The sequence below is a fragment of the Microcaecilia unicolor genome, unplaced genomic scaffold, assembly GCF_901765095.1.
Source record: "Microcaecilia unicolor unplaced genomic scaffold, aMicUni1.1, whole genome shotgun sequence".
NCBI classification, from domain to species: domain Eukaryota; kingdom Metazoa; phylum Chordata; class Amphibia; order Gymnophiona; family Siphonopidae; genus Microcaecilia; species Microcaecilia unicolor.
The window spans coordinates 198281-216314 of NW_021963033.1; the positions used below are offsets into that span (position 1 = coordinate 198281).

At 40.1% G+C, this 18034-nt stretch overlaps 1 protein-coding gene across 1 annotated transcript in view; it reads left to right on the forward strand.

The window, feature by feature from the left end:
- Positions 1 to 18034, forward strand: part of IBTK (inhibitor of Bruton tyrosine kinase) — a 183793-nt gene that overhangs the window by 151751 nt on the left and 14008 nt on the right. The window contains 1 exon segment of the mRNA XM_030188611.1: positions 10079 to 10228. Within this exon segment, the coding sequence (XP_030044471.1) occupies positions 10079 to 10228 (150 nt within the window).

Genomic DNA, 18034 nt, shown 5'->3' on the forward strand with positions numbered 1-18034 from the left:
CTCCACTGAGATTAGCTTCCATTCAGGTGTGGTCATTCTGCTCCTGTGCCAATGTATCAGTTTCTTACTAAGCCGCGCTATAGGCACACTCACTTTTTAGCGCTCGCTAATACTAGACACACCCATAGGAATATAAACAGGGCATTGAAAATGTTATTCTTTTTTAGTCATGAATTTTTTCCTTTTTAAGTAAAATGCCTCAGTTTCTTTCATGTAAAATAAAATTGAATTTGTCATAGCTTCCTTCCTTTTTAAGATGTTAATAAAGAAGCTGTGCTTCAAAAGCTGTCCAACTTATGATAGAAAGATAGGGCTCTTCAAGAAAATATGTATCCTCTGCTTAGGCCCTATGTACCAGGGTCTTTAGACTTCCAAATGGCACCCCTAGCAGTAGTCTCACACGACTACTTAGAGGGGTCATATGATTGTACATTGCTCCTGCCGAAAACGCCTCGGATGCAGGATAAACACCACCCCACCCCCCCACCAGGGGCCACCAGTGAATTTGAAAGGTAGCCTCGGGGGGGGGGGGGGGGGGCTATCAGGAGCCTGTTGGGAACCAATTTTGCAGGCCCAGGAGCATCGGGCTGTGGCTTTGTGGCCCGATACTCTCAGGTTGCAGGAGTAAGGCTCTTTGAGAGGGTGACATTATCCCTCTGAAACAGAATTCAGCAACTGGCTCTGTGTGCCATGGCACGGTGCAGCCTCTTGTTGAAGATGGGTAATGTGAATGTGCATGAAATTTGGGAGTGTGTGTTTCAGGACATTCAAATAAACAGTTCCATTTGATGGTTGTATTCTTAGGCATAATTTATAACCCTGCTTGACCCCCACCCCTTGCACCCCAAGCCATAACAGTTGGCACGAACTGGAGTTGTGTCTTTGCCTCGATGGTCTCCTCACATATGAACAAAAGCTACAGAACTGAGTGAAGGTACTTTCATCTGAAAACATAGCATACTCCTACTGCTCAGCAGTCCATCGCTTGTATTTGTGTTAGAAATAAGTTGACCTTTAATATTCTTGGTAGGCAACTTCAGCTTTCAAGGTACTTGAGGTGGAACAATCTGCTTATTGTCCTGTGTCTGATACCACTTGATGACACTCTTGGAAAGAATTTTAATGTCTTTATTATTGCATTATTCATTCACATATCTGTAGGCCTATGTTGCCAGGAATGTGCCCGCAATTGAAAACTATTTAGCATGTGATTTTGTGTGACTGTTGAATGGAGCCACCGTCAGCTTCTTTGCAATTACTCTTAGTGGTACAGTATCTTCTCTTTATATAGAACAACTGCATGCGTTTCTCTGGTGTAAGTTCTTTACCACATACCATGGTGCCTGTTCATAACCTTGATAACTGCACTGCCAAAGGCACCATAGAATAGACCATAAGTATATAGATGTCTCAAGATATTTAAGTGCTCTTTTACTAAGCTAATGCGGCATTATCAGTGCAATAAAAAGTAGCGCAGACCAGCACTACTGTCTTGTGCTAAAAGAAGGGCCTTTGTATAACAAATGCCACTTCAGCTGCCTAATGCAGGAGTGGGCCGGGTCTGGGCATGACAGGGTGGGAGCAGGTTTGGCTAGTCATGGCAGTGCGTTAGCTCTCCAGACTACTGATAGCACAGCTGAACTTAGCACCACTGCAAGAGGGAACCACGTGACAACCACTAGGGGCCATCTGCACCATTTTGGATTGATGCATTGACTCAGGTGGCGGAGAGAAGGAAAGGGGATTGCTGCTTATGCAACGCACAGCCACCACATTTCAATCCCTGACAATAGCGAGGAGGACCTGTGCCATCAACCCAGACATATAATGCAGTGACTGTGAGTTAACTGTATGCCCTGTGCGATAAATGCAGCTGAACATGGCCCCCTGCCTTTTATGCATGTTAATTTAAGCATTACATGTGTGGTAATTTCAAATTCACTTGCACTTTAGTCAAAGGGCCCCTGTGGTTCTTAAGCCTTGACATTTTTGTTTTGTATATATGTTATTTCTATTTCACATAATCCTAGGTGGCTTACATCATAACATACACAATTAACAGTTAAAACATTTAAATTACAGTTAAATGAATTATCAGATATAAAAATTAGATCACATCACCACAGAAGTGTCCAAAATAAAATCACAGCAAAGACATCTATGCGGGCCTCTTGCACTGATGATAACTCGGCAACCACCTTCCCAAAGAGACTGCACAACTGATTATAATAACTAGCCACCAAATACCTGAGTAAATAATCAGGCTTAAGCTGCTTCTTAAACAATGCCATATCTTCCATAACCCTAAAGGCATTAGGTAACTTGTTGCATTCAAATGGTCCTGCAATTGAGAAAGTGCTTGCTCTGGTATCTGCCAAGTACATTTTAGCCAATGCTGGGATGGATAATTTCTGTGTCCCATCCAAACACAAAGCTTAAGAACACTATTCATGTACTGTAGGACCTTCTGAATTAACAGTAAAATTTTAAACCTAATGTGCAGTTGCACAGATAGCCAATGTAACTTCTTATGATAAGGAATGACATGATAATTACACGGTATCCCTGCCACTAGCCATGCAGCCACATTCTGAATGACCTACAATGATTTTAAATGTTCCAGCGAAAGTTTTAGGTAAATGCCATTGCAGTAGTCCAGCTGTGACAAGACTTTGATCAACAGTTCTAAAATCATCAGCTGGAAGCATGAGCTTCACTTTACTCAGTATGCATAAATATAAGCTTGTTAGCCTAAGGGAGAAGTGTTCTCCTCTTGTTTGGGGGAGGGGGGAGGGATGGAACTGGATTCTGTGTCTCCGTTGTTTCAGATTTTTCCTGCAAATGTTAGGGATTTATCTTTAGAACAAAAAGCACCCAGTGGCATGAGATATTGACCAGAATGTTGGATGAGTTGGCCCCTTATCGGGCGCTTAGGGTTTAGAAGGACAGGCACTCTCAATGGTATTGTTTGGGTCTGCACCTTATGAAACAGCAGGTCACACATTATGAGAGACTGGAGAAAAGGGTACATTGTAAAATGTTTCAAGTTCAATACAATGTAACTGTACAGAAGGCAAAAGGCCTATTTTAGCGATCTGATCATTACACGTGTCCTGCGCATAATATATATGTTATTGTACAGGAATTGAGTGATGGCCCCACCTTAGTTCAGGTTCCCAGACTTCCAGTAGAGAATTTGGCTTCTTTGTTTATGAATAAAGTGAATGATTTACTAGATGCAATGGGTACTTTGGGACTGGAAGACAGTTCTGTCCGTTTGGTTACTTGTGATATTGGTGCTGAGGAAGAGAGTAGTTAGAGGGTTTTTGTTCCATTGTATTTAGATTATTTGAAAAAGTTGATTGAACAGGTTCATAAAGAAACCCATTTTTAGATCTAGTGCGGCCGAGTTGGCTAGCCTGTGATCTTCATGGGATATTACCTCTGTTGTTAGCTATGTTTGATCAAAGTTTGACTGAGGGTGTAATACCTCGTGATTGGAAACATGTTATAGTTTACCCCCATTTTAAAAAGTAAATCCTTAGATCCATTGAAAGTTAAACATTATTGTCCAAATGCTACTTTGAGTTTGTTGATGAACCTGTTGGAGGAGGTAGTGGTACATCAATTAATAGATTATATGGAAGATCATGCTCTCCTGCACCCCAGGCAAGCTGTTTTTCGTAAAGGGTGTAGTACAGGAACTAATTTAGTTGCTTTGTTGAGTGAACTGAGTTGCATTTTGGATGCAGGCAATACTGTTGTGGCACTATCATTGGATTTAGCGTTGGCTTTTGATGTTATTGATCATTCTTTGTTATTTGCTCGGTTACGGGCAATAGGGTTAGATGTTGTAGTTCTGGCTTGATTTCAAAGTTTTTTGCATGATCGCGCCTTTTCAGTGATATTGGACTCAGAGAGTTTGTTTCCCTGTGCTTTTACCTGTGGAGTTCCCAGGGAATTGTCTTTGTCTCCTATTCTTTTTAATATTTTTATTCATCCTTTAGTGGACTTCATTGACTATGTTTACGCTGATGACATCTTGTTGGTGGTAAGGGTTTCACTGGTAGCTGTTAATTTGGCCGATGTTCAAGATTGTTTTCAAGAGATTTGTCATTGCTTAGAGAGTAATAGAATGGTTTTGAATGTGAAGAAGACAGTTGCCTGCTGGGTAATGGGCGGCCATGAGAGACTGGATACTACTGTTAAGCTGGGTAGGGAAACTTTACCAGTAGTTGATTAATTTAAATATTTAGGAGTTTGTCTGGACTACCAATTGGACTTCAGGGCAGATAGATAGATTGATGAGTCGTGGTTTCATGACTTTACATAAATTACATGCTATATGAGGGTATGTGGATGAGAAGGCTTTTTATTTTGTCTTTTATGCCTTGTTTATATCATAGTTAGATTGTGTGACTACCTCAGTATTGCCTGAGGAAGCTTCAGACATTACAAAATATTGCAATTCAGGTATTAGGTAGAGCAACTAGTGGATCATGTGACTCCATTTTATGTCCAAACCACTGGTTGCCTGTAAATTATAGAGTACAATTTAACATTTTAGTCCTGGCTTATAAGGCATATTATGATTGTATGCCTTTGCTGCTTGTGTCCCTCATACAAGCCTATGTCCCAAATAGGGAATTGCATTCCAGGGAGTCTTTTACTCTTGTTGTACCTGGAATTAAGGAAGCTTGTTTGAGTACTACATGTAAACAGGCATTTTCTGTGGTTTCCCTTGCTTTATGGAATAAGATTCCTTTAGCTTTGAGGATGGAACCTTTTTTATAGTGTTTTAAGCATCTGTTGAAAGCATACTTGTTTTCTACTGCATTTCCGGGGTGTTAGCTTGGAGGAGTAGCTGATTTTCTGGAAGCCCAGGCCAAATATATTCCACGTATTAAAAAAGGAGGACGGAAGACGAAACGACAGCCGGCATGGTTAAAAAGTGAGGTGAAGGAAGCTATCGGAGCTAAAAGAAAATCCTTCAGAAAATGGAAGAAGGAACCGACTGAAAATAATAAGAAACAGCATAAGGAATGTCAAGTCAAATGCTAAATGCTGATAAGGAAGACTTAAGAGGGACTTCGAAAAAAAGATTGTGTTGGAGGCAAAAACACATAGTAAAAATATTTTTAGGTATATTAAAAGCAGGAAGCCGGCAAAAGAATCGGTTGGACCACTAGATTACCGAGGAGTACAAGGGGCGATCAGAGAAGACAAAGCAGTAGCGGAGAGATTAAATGAATTCTTTGCTTCGGTCTTCACCAAGGAAGATTTGGGTGGGATACCAGTGCCAGAAATGGTATTCAAAGCTGATGAGTTGGAGAAACTGATTCAATTCTCTATAAACATGGAGGATGTAATGGGGCAGTTCTACAAACTGAAGAGTAGCAAATCTCCTGGACCGGATGGTATTCATCCCAGAGTACTGATAGAACTGAAAAATGAACTTGCGGAGCTATTGTTAGTAATATGTAATTTATCCTTAAAATCGAGCGTGGTACTGGAAGATTGGAGGGTGGCCAATGTAATGCCAATTTTTTTATTAAGGTTCCAGAGGAGATCCGGGAAATTATAGATCGGTGAGTCTGACGTCGGTGCCAGGCAAAATGGTAGAGACTATTATTAAGAATTACAGAGCATATTCAAAAGCATGGATTAATGAGACAAAGCCAACATGGATTTAGTGAAGGGAAATCTTGCCTCACCAATCTATTACATTTCTTTGAAGAGGTGAACAAACGTGGATAAAGATGAGCCGGTTGATATTGTGTATCTGGATTTTCAGCAGGCGCTTCACAAAGTACCTCATGAAAGACTCCAGAGGAAATTGGAGAGTCATGGGATAGGAGGCACTGTCCTATTGTGGATTAAAAACTGGTTAAAAGATAGAAAACAGAGAGTAGGGTTAAATGCTCAATATTCTCAATGGAGAAGGGTAGTTAGTGGGGTTCCCCAGGGGTCTGTGCTGGGACCGCTGCTTTTTAACATATTTATAAATGACCTAGAGATGGGAGTAACTAGTGAGGTAATTAAATTTGCTGAGAACACAAAGTTATTCAAAGTTGTTAAATCGCAGGAGGATTGAAAAAAATCACAAGAGGACCTTACGAGACTGGGAGACTGATAGGCTCATTTTCAAAAGAGAAGGATGCCCATTTTTCGACACAAATCGGAAGATGGGCATTCTTCTCCCAAAGTTGTCCAAATCGGTATAACTGAAAGCCAATTTTGGACGTCTCCAGCTGCTTTCCGTCGCAGGGACAGCCAAAGTTCAAGGGGTCATATCGGAGGCATAGCGAAGGCGGGACTTGGGCATGCCTAACACATGGATGTCCTCAACCCATATTGGAAAGAAAAGGGCGTCCCTGACAAGCACTTGGACGACTATACCTGGTCCTGTTTTTCTTACGCCCAAGGCTCAAAAAGGTGGCCGAAATTACCAGATTACCACCAGAGAGAATCGGGGATGCCCTCCCCTTACTCCCCCAGTGGTCACTAACCCCCTCCCACCCTCAAAAAACATCTTTAAAAATATTTTTGCCAGCCTCTATGCTGGCCTCAGATGTCATACTCAGGTCCATCACAGCAGTATGCAGTTACCTGGAGCAGATTTAGTGGGTGCAGTGTACTTCAGGCAGGCGGACTGAGGCCCATCCCCCTCCCTACCTGTTACGTTTGTGGAGGAAACAGCGAGCCCTCCAAAACCCACCAGAAACCCACTGTACCCACATCTAGGTACCCCCCCTCCACCCGTAAGGGCTATGGTAGTGGTGTACACTTGTGGGTAGTGGGTTTTAGGGGGGTTGGGGGGCTCAGCACACAAGGTAAGGGAGCTATGTTCCTGGGAGCATTTTATGAAGTCCACTGCAGTGCCCCCTAGGGTGCCCGGTTGGTGTGCTGGCATGTCAGGGGGACCAATGCACTAGAAATGCTGGCTCCTCCCACGACCAAATGGCTTGCATTTGGTCGTTTCTGAGATGGATGTCCTTGGTTTCCATTATCGCTGAAAATCAGAAACGACCAAGTCTAGTGACGACCATCTTTAAGGACGACCAAAATTTCAAGATTTGGGTGTCCCCGAACGTATTATCGAAACAAAAGATGGACGTCCATCTTGTTTCGATAATCCATCGGGATGTTTTGCGAGGACGTCCCCAACAAAACTTGGGTGTCCCTTTCGATTATGCCCCTCTGAGTGTCTAAATGGCAGATGACGTTTAATGTGAGCAAGTGCAAAGTGATGCATATGGGAAAGAGGAACCCGAATTATAGCTACGTCATGTAAGGTTCTACTTTATTTATTTATTTATTTATTTGTTTGTTTGTTACATTTGTATTTCCACATTTTCCCACCTATTTGCAGGCTCAATGTGGCTTACATAGTACCGTAAAGGCATTCGTCAATCCGGTAGGGAAACAAATACATGGTGATGTTGTGGTCGAATAAGATTCAAACATAGTACCGTAAAGGCATTCGCCAGTCTGGTAGAGAAACAAATACATGGTGGTGATGTGGTCACTGACCAAGAAAGGGATCTAGGTGTTGTTGAAACCCTCTGCTCAGTATGCTGCTGCAGCTAAGAAAGCAAATAGAATGTTAGGTATTATTAGGAAAGGAATGGAAAACAAAAATGAGGACATTATAATGCCTTTGTATTGCTCCATGGTGCGACTGCACCTCGAATATTGTGTTCAATTCTGGTCGTGGAATTAGAAAAGGTGCAGAGGAGGACAACGAAAATGATAAAGGTGATGGGACTACTTCCCTATGAGGAAAGGCTAAAGCATCTAGGGCTCTTCAGCGTGGAGAAAAGGTGGCTGAGGGGAGATATGATAGAGGTCTATATAATAATGAGTGGAGTTTAACAGGTAGACGTGAAGTGTCTGTTTACACTAGGATTAGGGGGCATGCGATGAAGCTACAAAGTAGTAAATTTAAAACGAATCGTAGAAAATTTTCTTCACTCAACGTGTAATTAAACTCTGGAATTCATTGCCAGAGAATGTGGTAAAGACGGTTAGCTTAGCAGAGTTTTAAAAAGGTTTGGACGGCTTCCTAAAGGAAAAGTCTATACACCATTATTAAATTGGACTTGGGGTAAAATCCACTATTTCTCAGATAAGCAGTATAAAATGTTTTGTACTTTTTTGGGATCTTGCCAGGTATTTGTGACCTGGATTGGCCGCTGTTGGAAACAGGATTCTGGGCTTGATGGACCTTTGGTCTGTCGCAATATGGCAATATTTACGTACTTCTGTTTTGTTTTTATATATAATTTTATTGTAAACTGCTTTTATATAGTATTATGTAATGCTGTATGTTAAATTTAATAAAACTGTAAACTATAATAAAATAATGATTGTATCGCAGCAGAAAATTGATCCTTCATAGACAACATCATGTCTAAAACAGCACCTAAACTTCAAACCCACTGAGTAATCATAGTCTGATTTTCCTGAAAGATCAGTATTGAGATTGGTCGGTACCAATTGACCAACAACATAAGCTCAGTCTTTGAAAATATTAAAGCAGGGCGGTTAGTATTAATCCAAAGAGATAGTTTGTTGCAAACAAGATTTCATTCTACAAGCAGCTTTTGTGAATAACTTATCAAAAGAGAATTTGTTTTTTTTTTCAATAGCTCTTATTCTGTTACCTATACCAATACCTTCTATTTGTACTGTCTCTGTCTCTAGTGCAGATATAATTAAAATTCTTAGGTTGTCTTTGACAGCCATTTGTCATTTTCTTCACACATTTCTGATATAGTTAGAAAGTCATTTTTTATTCTGAGATAATTAAGAGCAATTCATTCCATGGTAGATAGGAAGGCTTTGTGCCTTTTGCTTTGCTCTTATTTTGTCCCAAACAGACTAATTGTAATTCCCTTTTGCATGGCCTACCTCAGATACAACTTAACAGACTTAAGATAGTACAAAATGCCTCTATAAATGCTTTATGGGGCTATAAAGCATGATAGTTTCCACATTGCTATTCCAGGAGCTTTGGTTACCAGTACATTTCCGCATCTCATTTAGAAAACCTTATGAGCTGATATAGTTTATAGTTTATTTAGACTTACTGGACTGCTCTAGCTGCTGAGATAGAGCAGAGTGGTCCACAAAAGGATTTTATACTGGTCGACCCTCATTTTTATATAATGTGCTCACCCTAGGAGCCAACTTTTCAAAATTATTGGGAGTGCTAAGCCCAATGAAAATAACCCCTCCTTCGACACGTACAAGGAATTTTCTCAATATTGGGGGTGCTCAAGCACCCACAGCATCCACAGAGTTGGCTCCAATGGTGCTCACTATATACAGACCACTCTGATCTCTGTATTCTTCCCAGCAGCATTTGCTTGTTGTTCCAACTCGTATGAAGATTTGTTTAGAATGTATTTGGCATTCCTTTTCACATTCGTTTAGCTATCCTTATGGGAGGATTTTTAAAAACATTTTAATGCAGGTTGTGTACTAATGTTGTAGCATGCTGCAAGTGCATACAATTAACATGGATGCGCTTACTGCCTGCTATTTAGGAGGCACTAGGTACTCCCACGATAACTCTGTGTTATTCAGTTAGCCCACCCACTCTCTGCTTATCACACACCCCCTCCAAATATATTTTTAAAAAATAAGTAACACACAGATTACTACAGCTAACAAGCAAAAACCACAAAATCCTTTAACACTGTTTTCATGCTGTAACACTGCATAAAAGGCCTTGGCACCCTTAGATTGTAAGCCCTCCAGAAAATGTCTACTGTACATAAATGTAATTCACCTCGAACTACTGAGAAAAAGGTGTGAGCTAAATCCATACGTATACAAAAGGAGCTCTGTGGTGATGTTTTCTTTTGGGGGTTTGTTTTGTTTTTTATTTTAGAAGAAGATAATAGGCCTATATTTTCCTGCCAGATCCAGTCATCTCACATTTCAGTCTGGTTAACTTTAAATGCTTCTTGCAGTAGAATTTTTAGTACGTTATTTACTGTAAAATATTAACTGATGACTGAGCACTGGTTAATATGCAAAATATAAACCTGAAAATATATTATGTTTTTAGGGCTGGTTCTTCGTATTCTGCTTTCCCCAAGTCATTCCGGGACCTCTTATTGGAAAAGAAATCTTTCAGCTTGAGTTCTTCTCCTGGCAATGGTATTAGACAAATGTGTTCTCAAAGTGGAGAAAATGGAACCCCTCAAACGTCTGTTAGGTAAGATGTTATGTTGTACACATTTACAAACCTACATTATTTTAATTTCTAATACTGAAAAGTTTAAAAACATATTCTTTTGGGAGGGATCATCTGCTGAAGAAACAATCTTTAAAGGGCACTGAATGGCTGACAGCCAAATTTTGGCCTGCTAAATTAAGCTCGGTTTCAGTTTGACCTCGGTACCCCAGCTTTTGACTGAAAATGAGCTGCTTATTTAGGTGGCTGATACAAAGCCAAATTGGCAGCATGAACACACTCTCTAGCAGGGTACCTCTTCCGTGGAGTTGTGTGTCTTAGTCGCTTGGGCTCTTTATATAGATTGGGAAGAGGAAGGGGAGAACTCATCAGGTCCCTTTGGCGCCTGTGTCAACCCAAACTATGAATCAAGCTACAGTGGATGGTTTTCAGACCTCAGGGAACAATATTCTGAAATATGTATTTGTTTCAATACAGTTAAGGATCCTATTGTTTGCTTATTTTTCCCATATGATTTTTAGCTCTTAATGATGAGGTTGAAACAAGAGCATTTTACTGATGATTTTTTGGTGGAGTTTTTTTTTCCTGACCAATGATTATAGTTGATCCCACCTATAGTACTTGGTTGTTACGGTGGTAGTTTTCATCCGTGAATTCTGAGGTCTTTTTTTCTCTACAATTTTCAGTTTTCAGGGTTAAGCTACATTGTGATCCTTTTGAGATGAACTCTTTTCTGTAGATTTTCTGGTTTTGTGTTTAGTTATTTGATTTATATTTGGTTTTTGGACTCCCACTGGTTCAGTGGTGATGTTCTCTTCAGCCTAGCCGGTGGAGCTTGCTTCTGGCAACAGTGCAAGCAGGGCTTCCCTGAGGCCTGCAGAAGTTCAGCGCCACTATAACCCAGAAGACTTACCCCAGCCGGAGTGTGTGCAGTACTCTCTTCTGGAGGAATCCCTGGTTACAGCCTCTTTTCCCCAGAACAGCTGTGCTCTAATTGGAAATGAACAAAAGCAGCAGCATACTGTGAGTGATTCAGTTTGAGTGGGTGAAGAAGCTTCTGAGGTTGTGGTGTCTATGCTGCAAAAGGCAACTGTAGGGTTATAATGCCTTTGTACTGCTCCATGGTGTGACCGCACCTCGAATATTGTGTTCAATTCTGGTCGCCGTATCTCAAAAAAGATATAGTGGAATTAGAAAAGGTGCAGAGAAGGGCGACGAAAATGATAAAGGGGATGGGACAACTTCCCTATGAGGAAAGGCTAAAGTGGCTAGGGCTCTTCAGCTTAGAGAAAAGGTGGCTGAGGGAACATATGATAGAGGTCTATAAAATAATGAGTGGAGTTGAACGGGTAGATGTGAAGCATCTGTTCACACTTTTCAAAAATACTAGGACTAGGGGGCATGTGATGAAGCTACAATGTAGTAAATTTAAAATGAATCGGAGAAAATTTTTCTTCACTCAACGTGTAATTAAACTCTGGAATTCGTTGCCAGAGACTGTAGTAAAGTCGGTTAGCTTAGCGGAGTTTAAAAAAGGGTTGGACGGCTTCCTAAAGGAAAAGTCCGTAGACCGTTATTAAATGGACTTGGGGAAAATCCACTATTCCTGAGATAAGCAGTATAAAATGTTTTGTACTTTTTTGGGATCTTGCCAGGTGATCTGGATTGGCCACTGTTAGAAACAGGATGCTGGGCTTTATGAACCTTTGGTCTTTCCCAGTATGGCAATACTTATGTACTAAGGTGGGTAATGCAATTGTAAAGGGTTTGTATATCAGTTGGTACAGTCAACCCCTAAATGAGTTATGCTATTTCTTTTCCATTGGAAGGGGAAACTTAATCAAATTGCCATCTCCTCCTACCCTGCTAATAGAAGGTTAACAGGCAGAGCAATTAATTTGCTTTCATTCAGGTTTATAGCTTGAAATCATACTATGTATTTAATTAACTTTCGGGAACTCTGCTAAGGATCTTTCTGGGTGCCAGAAGAACAGCAAGGCTTCATTCATATACAAGGCCATTTTATGTTTCTTCTGCCCTCAATGTAATCCCCGCAATCTTTTCATTTGAATCTGTGGCTTGAGTGAAGAGTTCCAAAGACAAGGCAAACGAGGGGCGATAGGGGCCAGTCCTGTCTTATAACCTTTTCCCAGAGTAAATTCTGAGGATAGCCCATCATTAATCCTGATTCTGGCAGTAGGGTTTTTATAGAGAACTTTATTTATCATCAAAAGCCCCAGGCCACAATTATATGTCTCAAAGATCTCCAACAGGTAGGCCCACTCCACTTTATCAAATACTCCTCTCAGCATCTAATGCTAAGAAGGTCACTCGATCACATTCATCTCTAGAACAATATTCATTTATTCCCAGGACCCTTCAGACATTATTAGCTGAATTTCTATCCCTCATAAAACCTGTATGATCTTTATGTACAAGAGGGAGGATCAAATCATTTAGGGAGGAAGTTATCAACATGGTCTACCGTTTAAGACAGGGTTATTTTACTGTTAACCTGGATTATTATTAACTAGGTCATATTGCGTAAAATGGGACCTGTGCTAAAATGCCACAAGTTCCTGGTAAAATAACCTATCTTAGTCATAGCCACTTTGATAACTTCCCCACTAAGTCTCTTTGTGCAGATCTGTGTTTGAACTCTTTCAGAACTCATGAAATATTCCAGTCCTGGTGATTTGTTATTCGTTAAATTGTCAGTTTCTTTATTGCATATTCTAGATTTACACTGATTTGCTTAAGTTGCTGTGAACCATCACTGTCAAATGTGGTGGTTTCTGATGTGAGTATGACCCCCAACATTTTTCTCAGTAAAGACAAAGTGCAGGGTCACGAATACACAAATACACAATCAACCACATAAACTGAGCAGTTTAAAGTATTTTCAAAAATTGTTAATCATATTCTCAAATCATTTGAAAGCAAATAACTTCTCAAAAACGGAACTTTCAAGTGAGCAGTAATTTATCTCACTACCACTTGGCGACTGGTCCGAGGAATCTTAGATTGAAAAATGCTTTCTTAAGTGATTTACTTTGAAAATAGATTTTGCACAATATATGCAAGTTATGAGTATTTCACATAAAAATTATCAGAAAGATTTTTGAAAAAAATTGAAAAAGAAACTGGGGAGACCAATGGTGATGCAAGCGGTAGTGAGTTAAATTACCGCTCATTTGAAAGTTGCTGTTTCGGAGGACCCCCTATAAATTGATGCTGTTGAATTGAGAAGTTACTTGCTTTTTAATGATTTGAACATATGAATTAAGAATTTTTGAAAATACTTCTGACAATAAATGCGTTCACTTAGTGCTGACCTTCAAGTGCTGTAAAATACCTCCTTACCTCTGATCTTTTATAGGATCCCCTGTCTGCATCCTTGGGGGCTGCTGCTGCTGCTGGAATTAAGGTTTAGGGCAAACCTGAAGATGAAAGATCAGGTGCCTCTCACACACTTTGCACTACCTACTTTTTCTTGGGGAATATCACTTCCAACCTCCTCATCACCTGTCATGTTATCAACTAGTTCTTCCAAATTCTTCTCAGCTACTAATCTTTCAGTGTCTCTGGATTCTGGAAATCTCTTGCATGATGATTTATCAAATTCTGTGTCTATTAGCACCTGCCTTATTTATTTTATTTATTTATTGCATTTGTATCCCACATTCCCCCACCTATTTGCAGGCTCAATGTGGCTTACATAGATTTATTATACACTTCTCACCAGTGAACAGGGTTCATGTGCTATTGTGCTCTTCTGGCTTTCCTTGCTGTTGGCCTCCTGCCCACCCCTCGACATGGCTCCTGACTCTGCACTGACTTTGCCTTCTTTTGTTCTTGTGCATACATAGGAGCAGGCCACTGGTATTTATTTTCATTGGATTTTGCAGCTGTTAATGCTGTCCTCTTAAAATCTTTCTTTTTGCGGGACATGGTAGATTAAAGGGGTTCTAATACCCACCTTGCAGATTATCTCCACTATTGCTGCTGGCTCTAGATTTCTTGATGATGCCATCTAGTACCTGCTTCTCCATTACTTCGCATTACTTTCTCCAAACATTGTGATTTAATCAGAGATAGACTGAAAGTTTCTCTCTATTGTCTAATGTGTGAGTTTTGGCGGTTTTTTTGTGTGTGTGTGTGTGTGTGTGTGTTAAGTTACAACACAGTAAATATACCACACCCAGTACATGGGTAGCCTAGATAGAATAGAACGGCACACCTAGTCACTTTTGATGGCCTCAAGGAGCCTGAGAAAATTGTGAAAGTAACTTTTGTCTGACACAGCCACAGAAACAGGAGGTTATTCTGTTGAGTAGGCGCTAACAACTGCATGGCAATTACACACTCAAATGATTAGTATTTATGTCAAATACTAAAATTCAACCTAAGCGCTATTCTATAAATATGCACATATTTTACATAGCATAAATTAGACAGGTAGGCATGCACATGGACAGAGTCTGTCTTCATTTTGCCAGTATCTTTTGAAGATATTTTACTTTGAATCATGTATTTCTGAGTGACTGTCCTCCCCCCCACCCCAAAAAAAAAAAATTTGGTTTAAAAGCTGCTATATCTCTTTTTTGAATGTTTGTGCCAACTGCCTGGCTCCATGCTGGTTAGGTTGGAGCCTGGCCTTTTGTAGTAGTTTCCCCTTTCCCCAAAATGTCACCCATTTTCTAGTAAATCTAAATCTCCCTCTCTTGCATCATCATTTATCCACACATTGACACTCGAGAGCTCTGCCTGCCTCTAAGGCAGGGGTGAGCAATTCCAGTCCTCGAGAGCCCCAAGCAGTTCAGGTTTTCAGAGTATCTGTAGTGAATATGCTCGAGATAGATTTGCATGCACTACCTCCTTGGTATGCAGATCTATCTCCTGCATATTCATTGTGGATATCCTGAAAATCCGACCTGCCTAGGGCTCTCAAGGACCAGAATTGCCTACCCTTGCTCTAGGGTCTTCTGTAATGGAACAGGAAACATTTCTGAGCATGCTACCCTGGCGGTTCTGGATTTCAGCTTTCTACTGAAAAGTCTAAGGACCTCTCTTCCCACACCTTCTGTCATCGGATCCCACATGTACCAAGACAGCTGGCTCCTCCCTTATGCTTTCCACTAGTCTTCAAAAAATTCTTCCCTTTATCTATGCTGTGACGTGTTATTATTTCACTGTCTTCCTTCCAATTAAGATTGCTAGACACTGGGGAAGGACAATGTGTTTACCTGTTGTATACCAAGCATTTAAGCTTTCATTGCATCCCTATCACGGTATACCTATATTTCCTATATATTGTTTGGGGCTGTAAAAAAATAAAATAAAACAAGCATTTCATTAAAAAGAAAAAATTCAACAATACATTTTCAAAGCCTATTTTGTGAGCAGACACAAAAGCAACTTTTGAAAATAATTATTTTGGTGCCTGACAATGTTGGTGATTTATTGTAGGCCTCCAGTTGCTCTTACTGGAGTATTAACTTGTAATAACAATTTCAGTCAAAACTACTTTCACTGTTCATTTCCCCCCCTTTGCTATCCTCTTGTAAAAACCCACAAAAAAAAGCTTAAAATGTAATTTCCTAAATCATTATTCCGTGTGTGGATTAAAGTGATCACTAGAGAGTGCTGTGGCATTAAAAGTAATTGCATCTTGAGGAGGAAACAACTGTTATATTGACTTTTGTACTCCTACAGTAAAGTATTGACACGTTTGGTTGTACATACAGGTTTGTTTTTCCAAACTGATAAATTGCCTTAATTTGTAAGCTTTCTACATTCTCTAATTTTCCTCTGTCTTCTTGTGATTTGTTAATGAGGGATGTGAACAGGCCTGAGTTTTGGAATATCCACAATGAATGTTCTTCAAATGTATTTGAAAGTATGCAGTCTAGGAATAGGTAGTTTTGTTTATCATTGAGGATTGGATCTGAGAATGAGAGCCCTGGAAATAATATAATTTTTTAGAGTCCTTCCAGCTTGAAAGACCATAGATATGCACCCTTTATAATCCTTTTGGTCTTTAGACAGGCAGTATCTTTTGTGGCTGTGAAGACCTGCATGTAAATGGCAGTTTGTTGCATTGACTGCAGTACAACATGAAATATCTGTGCCTTAAGTGTTATTTTTTTTTTCTTCCCTCAGTCTCTCTTTGTTTATCACAATTTAAATAATATGTAGTGTATACAAATCTTCTACCTTTCTATAGCAGAAAAAATAGATTTCATGTGAAATTCTTCAGAAATAGGCACTTGTATACCATACTTAGAATCAGTATGTTACCAATAGATTTGGAAACTATTTTATTTGGACCTTTTTTGGATCATATTTTTGCTTTTCTTCAGTACTGGTCTGTGTCACTCTCACTTCTTTTCCTGAAGTGGGAAAGATAACAGAAACCTATAGTGAAAGATAACAGAAACCTATAGTGAGAGGACTGATGTTTGTAATTGAGGTTGGCTTCACTTTCTTGTCAGAATTTCTTAAGGTAAAATCATTCTTGATGTATGAAATGCCGCTACCATTAATGGGGCCCTTTTACTTAGGCACGTATGCGGGTCCTACATGCGTCAATTTTGGGCTACTGTAAAGCCTGGGCGGTCATTTCATTTTTTACGCGCGTCCACTAGACGCGCCGGCAATTTTATGGCACACAGCGCTAACCGGGTGGTAATCGGCATTGTATGTGTGTAGACCACTACTGCCTGGTTAGCGCGTGAGACTTTACCGCTAGGTCAGTGGGTGGCAGTAAGGTCTCAGGCCCAAAATGGATGCGCGCCAATTTTTATTTTGCCACATGTCCATTTTCAGGAAAATACTTCTACTACTTACTACTTCTTATCATTTCTAAAGCGCTACTAGATGTACCTGCGTGCATCCAATACACGCGTCTACACCAGCGCGGGCCATTTTTTGGCGCACCTTAGTAAAAGGACCCCAATATCATACTAAACCTAACAACTTCATTCTGTCAACGATCTTGAGCTATGTGTTGAACAGGAGCTTCACAAACTGTTACTCATTTTGAAATGTGTCCAAGGTTTTCATGTCAAGCAGTTCTGCAGTTCTCCACAAGCTCAAACGAACAGTATGATGTAACTAACCATTATGAGCCTTTTTTCGCACATATATGACCTTTACAAAATACAAATGTACACGCCCTGTCAAGAAGGTGCATACTATTCCAGTAGGCATAGATGGGCACAGTTGAGTCAAAGCATGGGCAGAGTTTGCAAATGCACATGTTTATAAAATACTTTAATCAACACGCACTCTTGCAAGCTTTGGGCTCCTTTTGCTAAGGTGTACTAAATGCTAAGAAGCCCATTTTATTCCTATTGGCATCTTAGCATTTAGGGTGCGCTAATTGTTAGTGCACCTTAGTAAAAGGAGCCCATCATTCACAAACATTTATACCTGCTCTTGTGCCAGGTGTAATGTTTCATCAAAGCACAATTTCTGCCATGTATATTAGTGTTTTTTAAAGACACACAGGGGCTCATTTTCAAAGTATTTAGACTTACAACATTCCATAGGTTACTGTGGGGCTCGTTTTCAAAAGAGAAATACGTCCAAAAAGTGCCATAAATCTGCATTTGAACGTTTTTCTTACAAAAATGTCCAAATTGTATTTTCAGAACCAATGTTTTTATAAGTTTTTCTATGAAGTCCGTCAGAAGTACGTTCAAATCACAAGGGGGCGTGTCAGGAGTGTATTAAGGGTGGGATCTGGGCATTCCTAGCACTTGAATGTTTTCTGCCATAACGGAACAAAACAGAGACATCCAGGGCTGTAAGTTGGACATTTTG